The sequence below is a fragment of the Aphelocoma coerulescens genome, unplaced genomic scaffold (assembly GCF_041296385.1).
Source record: "Aphelocoma coerulescens isolate FSJ_1873_10779 unplaced genomic scaffold, UR_Acoe_1.0 HiC_scaffold_60, whole genome shotgun sequence".
NCBI classification, from domain to species: Eukaryota; Metazoa; Chordata; class Aves; order Passeriformes; family Corvidae; genus Aphelocoma; species Aphelocoma coerulescens.
Window position 1 is genome coordinate 1,838,363 of NW_027183949.1, and position 6,006 is coordinate 1,844,368.

General features: G+C 61.7%; 1 protein-coding gene across 1 annotated transcript; it reads right to left on the minus strand.

Annotated features, from left to right (window-relative positions):
* Positions 1 to 548: 548 nt before the first annotated feature.
* LOC138102016 (serine/threonine-protein kinase pim-1-like) lies at positions 549 to 3,060 on the minus strand. The gene is made up of 5 exons (XM_068999767.1): positions 2,503 to 3,060; positions 2,328 to 2,378; positions 1,734 to 2,100; positions 913 to 1,089; positions 549 to 655 (listed from the first exon to the last, which is right to left on the minus strand). Exons 1-5 carry the CDS (start codon positions 3,058 to 3,060, stop codon positions 549 to 551), a joined length of 1,260 nt encoding a protein of 419 aa, XP_068855868.1.
* Between the last annotated feature and the right edge of the window lie 2,946 nt (positions 3,061 to 6,006).

Genomic DNA, 6,006 nt, shown 5'->3' on the forward strand with positions numbered 1-6,006 from the left:
GCTGAAGAATTAGTTGCATCCGCCCCAGCAAAGGGGGGAACCTTTGCTTCCCGGCCAGGCTGTGCAATGCCCAAATCTGGGAGCATCCCCCTGGCTGTGGACTCATCTGTAAATTCGCTGTGGAGCCTGGCTTTGAAGAAGGTGCCAGAATCGAAGCCCATCATCTTCAGCTTGCCGGTGGCCAGGTGGAGGAAGAGCTTGCCATCCTTGACGTCATCCTCCATGTCTCCAGCAGCAGCAGGAGTACAGCTTCTCCAGGGGCTCCTTCTTCCCTGCGGCTGAGAGCAGGCTGTCAGTGCCCCGCCCAGGGCCCCGGCTGTCAGTGAAGCAGGACAAGCAAAAGCAGCTTGCACGGCAGCCACCAGTGCTGGGAAGAGCAGCTCAGCGCCAGCACAAGGGCTGCGGGTCCCCATCTGACGACCCCTGCGCAGCGATACAGGCAGGGCAAAAAAGCCTGCGTTTCTTGGCTTCTTCTGGCCAAGGCACGTGTGGAGCTGTAACTTACCGGCTCCCTGGATCAAAGTGTGCCTGTGGCTCTCTCCCTTCTTCTATGGATGATGAATATCCTGCAGCCAAGGATCACACGACAGGTCTTCTAATGAGGGCCTGTCCAAGGAGTGCAGGGACAGACACCATCTGATCAGTTCCTTGCAGTCTGTGGGGAGAAACCAGAAAGCGCCGGTCAGTTGCAGAAGGCTCCTGTCCGCTTTGCCCCACTATTGCCATGCCCAGGCCATGCCATGGGGGCTCCGAGCTGTGCCTGAACTTTCCCATCCATTCTTTGTTTTGGAGGAGAGCAGGAGAGCGAGGCATGTGCCACCTCCTCGGCAGCTGCCAGAGCGGGATGCTCATGAGCCCGCTGCTGTCTCCCAGTACTGCTATTCCCCCCGTGCCGCAGGGATGAGCATGCACCTTGAGAGAGCCGTTCTGGGAGCGACAGCTGGCCCCAGCTGATGTTCCGGCCCTTCGGGAACGGGTGCCGCCCGCAGACCATCTGGTGCAGCACGATGCCCAGGGACCAGACGGTAGCTGCCTCGCCGTAGTACCAGCCAAAATGGGTCCATTCCGGGGGGCTGTACGCTGGTGTTCCTACGGAATAGAGAGGCACTTCATTAGCGGGATGCTGCCTGCTCCCGGAGCCTCGCCCCAGCATCCCTGGGCACGCAGGGGCCGCACCGGTGGCACGCGGCATGACCCGCTGCCCTCTCGCCAGCGCCTGTGACTTGTGGACAAACTGGGGGTTGTAAAAGAAGCCACCGGTGTCACAAGAGGGCAGCGGAAGCCCTGGCAAGGCTCAAGCATTCCATGCAAAGGGAAAACCCGCTCAGTGCCGGGGGTGGGAAAACCATGCCTTCACCCTCCCTGCCTGCATTGCCCCAAAAAAACATTCTGAAGCCAAGGCAAACAAGGCGAGCTGAGCAGTCCAAGCCGGTTCTTGCCTGCACACCAAACCGGCGGGTGCACAGCTTCTGGCCCCCCCCCCTCTGCTACCCCCACCCACGGGTGTGTTTTTGTCACACTGGCTGCCCCAGCCCCAGCGCCAGTCCTGGGCAGAGTGGCTGGCGAAGGCTGCCAGCAGGGCTGGAAGATGGCCCCCCGGCCACCCGCACTCAAAAGCAACTGGGCTGAAAACTCGGTCCCATGACTGGCATCAAAAGGGAGAATCCCCGCTGCCACAGCCAGGTTGGGCCGCGAGATGCCGGCACCGGGAGCCTACCCTGGTGAGGACTCACCTGCAAAGCTGGTGTAGGCTGTGTCTTGCAGGTAGGTGCCGCAGCCAAAGTCAATCAATTTGGCCTGGCCCGTGGCCAGGTCAACCAGGATGTTCTCTGGTTTCAGGTCCCTGTGAAGGACCCCGCAGCTGGTGCAGTGCCGCACGGCCTCCAGGACCTGGCGGAACAGCTCCCGTGCCACCTCCTCGGACAGGAAGCCCCGCGCTCGAATGAAATGGAGCAGGTCCTGAGACTGCTCCGGCCGCTCCATCACCAGCACCACGTTGCTGGGCAGCTCGAGCCACTCGAGGAGCTGCACCACACCAGGGAAGCCGGTGGACACCTTGTCCAGCAGCACGACCTCGAGTGGTGCGCTGGTGCCGTTGGGCTGCGGGAGGAGCACGATGCCGTCAGTGGGGCTGATGCCGTGCCAGGGCTCGGGAAGCCCTCGCCCAGCCCGGGATGCTCTGCGCCCTCCGCTGCCCCCACGCCCGCTCTCCCCCGAGGCGTCCTGGCGCCTTCCACCCTCCCGGGCCTCGGCTCATCCCCGCCCGTCACGCCCCGCCTTCTCCCGCTGCCCACCACCCCCACCCCTACCCCCCCCCGCTCACTCACCAGCTCGCCCCAATGACGGATGCGGGTCCGTGGCACCCATTTGATGGCCACCTGCAAGCCAAGGGGAGCAGCGGGCTGAGCTCGCCGCCCGCCCTGCCGAGCCCCATCCTCCTTCTCCTGCGCCCTCCTCCTTTGCCCCCCGCCTCCTGCGCCCGCCGCCGGCCCCGCCACTCACCGGGGCGCCGTCCGAGAGCCGCGTGGCCGCGAAGACGCTGCCGAAGCCGCCGCGCCCCAGCAGCGAACCCTCCAGGTAGCGCTCCCTCAGGCCCTGCTGCGCATTCCCTGCCGGCGAGACGCGGCTGTCAGCGCTCGGCCCGGGGCCAGAAACGGCCGCCGGGCGCTCCTCAACCGCCCCGGGCCGGGTATCCCCAGATGTTGCCTCTTTCGAAGGGGACACCGGCGGCTCGGGGGCGGGGGCCGCGCTGCCGAGCGGAAGAGCTCGGACCGGGGAAGACGCCGCGGACGCGGCGGGAGCGGCCGCGCCGTCTGTCTCCTCGGCGGGCCCCGGGAGGAGCCGGGGCCGGGGCCGGGGCCGGGGCCGGGGCCGGGCCAGCCGGAGCCAGAGGCTAACAGTGCTGCCCAAGAGGCAGGCACTGATGCCCGCCCAGCGGCGCCACCGCCAGTAGGGCAAGAGCCGGGCGGAGGCGAGACCGCGGCGGGACGCCCGGGGGCGGGGAGGGCGCAGCCCCGCCCGGGGCCGGGGGCGGGCCGGGCGCATGGCCCGGCCTGGCATGGGGAGAGGGAGGCCGCGGAAGGGGCGGAGGGGGTGGAGCACTGAAGGGAGAGCGGGACAGGGGATGCGGGACACTGGGAGAAGGAGAGGAGGAACAGGAGAAGGAACGCAGAGGGTCTGGAGAACCGCTGCTCTTGTATTGCTCTTCTGCTGCTGCCGCTGCTGCCGCTGCTGCTGCTGCCGCCGCTGCCGCTGAAGCGCTGGGAGCGTTGGTCCGCGTGTCCGTGTGTCTGTTGCCCGGGTGTCCGTTTTTGCCCCGCGCGCCCCGCGGCCGAGCCCCGCGCGCCCCGGGCCAGCACGGGCCGCTCCGGGGCCGAAGCGGAGTCCCGGAGCATCTCTTCCTCCCGCAGCCGCGCCAAACGCACCGTCTTGTTTAGCTTCTTCTTCACCAGATTGTAACTCTTCCTTGCGGCAGTCTTGCAACTTGCCCCTGCTGCTGCTGGCTCGCCCCGCGCCGCGGTCTCTTGCTCGCGAGCAACCAAAGCGCTGTCCGCGCTTTTCGCCTGGAGCAGAGCAAAGTGCTGAATGAGGAGCCTGCCAGCGCCAGGCAGAGGCAGCCCCGTGGGAGGGCAGAGCAGGACGTGAGGAGGGAGACGTGCAGCCCCTGCGCGGTGCAGCGCTGCTCCCCGGCCGCTCGGCGTGGGCAGTGGGAGCGGCGGGGCCGTGCCCGGCGCGGTGCCCTCGTCGGCAGGGCTGTTGCTGTTTTCTTGTCCGGTTTCAGGTGAAAATCGGAGACTGCCGATAGGAGGCTTCAAATAAAAGAATGGAAACACTCTTTTTGCTGAGTTCTGATGCCGGTCCAATAGAGCAGCTAAGCTCTCAGCTGTTTGCCTCCTCCCTGCCAATCCAGCACTTTCAGCCTGGAACAAAGGCCCTCTCTGCAAAGAAACTGCTGGCTGGTTTCCTTCTCCTGCTGTTCATTGACACAGGTAGAAAAGCAGACTAGTTTGGATGCTGAGTCTGTCCAAACGGACAGTGAGCTTTGCCATGTGAAGCCAAGACACGGAGTCTTGAGCCCTGCGACAGTGTCATGGGAATCACCTTTGTTGCTGCTGCTGTCTATTGTCACTGCTGAGGGTGCAGTCCCATGGGAGCACATGCCCTGTCTCTAGAAGCCAGAGCCGAGCAAGGCACTGGGCTCTAAAATCTTCCCTTGGCAGGCTTCTGGGGTCTCCAGCATTGCTTTCAAAGCCAAACAGGGAGAAGGCAAGCTGTGTGTAGCTCTTGGTATTGTAGAGTGTCTCAAACTTGCTAAGTCCTAGGTGTTTGAGGTAAGATCAGTTTGGAAGGACTGTGAGGTAGAACTAGTGCAAGACAGAAAAGGGGAGCATAGAAGGGAAGCAATTAATAGTATACGGGAACATCTTGGGTTGTTTCTTTCCGTTTGCATGTCCCTTCTGGGAAGCTGTTTTGCTTTTGCAAGAATCTTGTCCACAGTGATGTTTGCTCTTTTCAAGACCCTTTCCTGGAGACCGAGCTGGAGCTCCTGTCACAAGATGTGCCATCACATGCAGCTTCTCTTGGCTTGCCACACTGTGCGTGCAGCAGGACTCTTGCAGCAAAGCAGGACCAAGGTTTTGAGAGCTTGACAACTTGTCCTTTCTCCTCCTGGTGGACTAGCGAGTTGTGCCGTGGGTAAGGTTTTCGTCGTTACTGTTGTAGGCTAAGGAAACAGGAGGAGGGGGTAGCAGCAATTGTTAGGCTGGCTGAATGGAGAGAAAGAATCTCCGGAGCCTGCAGCCAGAAGTGGAGAGCTGGGGGCTAATCCTTCCAAGCTCTCAGTGGACATCTTGCAAGTGAGCTGGACTGTGAAAATGGTCTGACAGAGGCAGTTGGTTTCTGAGTTCAGCGTAGATACTTGCACATCTGGTGCGTTGGTGCTCAAATCGAGAGTGCAATCGGTTCACAGGAAGCAGCAGAAGAAGCTGGAGCTCGCCGAGCAGGCGACTGAAAGAATCTGCAAAGGAGAAATGCGGGAAATGACTTGGTGTACCTTGCCTGGAAGAAGGGTAGTTTTTTTGAATAATTCCTAATCCGTTCCCTTGGCTTTTGACTTTCCTAACAAGGCCATTTGCATTCCCGATTCAGCACGAGTGAGAGGCCCGGGCTTACGGAAGTGCGCCAAAGATTCCTCCGCAGTGACGCTCAGGTGGAAAGAGGAGCGGGGCGCCTGAGCAGCCTCCGGGGAAGCATCCCGCGAGGTGCAATTTGCGCCGTGCTGGGAGAGGAGCAGGGGGAGAAGGATGGGCCTTGCGTAGCAGCAGCAGCAGCAGCAGCAGCAGCAAGTTTGGGCCGCAGGACATTGGGCCTGCGCCGCTGCCCCACAATGGGCGGGCGTGTTCCCGGGGCTGCGGCCCTGGCACCGCGTCCGCTGAGCTGCCGACGCTGCGGGAGCTCCCCGGGCTGGGCTCGGGTTCCCGCTGGGACTGGGCAGCAGGCTGTGCTCTCACTGTGGTCAGCAGCAGCGGGACGTACCTCTGGACATCCACGTCTCCTGCTGCTGGGAAGAAGCAATGAAGCGAGTGCAGAAGTTCTGCTTCCTCTTTCTCCCGGTGGATTTTTTCGTTTCATTCCACACTCCAGAGGCAATTTCTGTGCTGGCCTCTGGCAGCTGATTCTATTTCAAGAGCACCAGCAACAGGGCTGTGTTTGAGCGCTGTGAATGTGGCCTGTATGACTTTCATTCTCCTCGACTTTTTGCTTATAGACCTGTGAACATTTCAAGATCTGCTAATCAGGATGCCTGCAACAAAGCATCTGAATTCCCCATCAGAAGAGCACTGTGGCTAGCACCGATCAAAAGAGGCAATTGCAGTTTTTCAGATAAAATTCAAGTGGCAACCAGAAGAGGGGGAAGAGCAGCCATGATCTGTAATTCCCAAGGCAAACGCAAGAAAAGCCTCCTGCTGTCACCTGAGGATGAGTGAAACGGTGCTGGGAACAGTG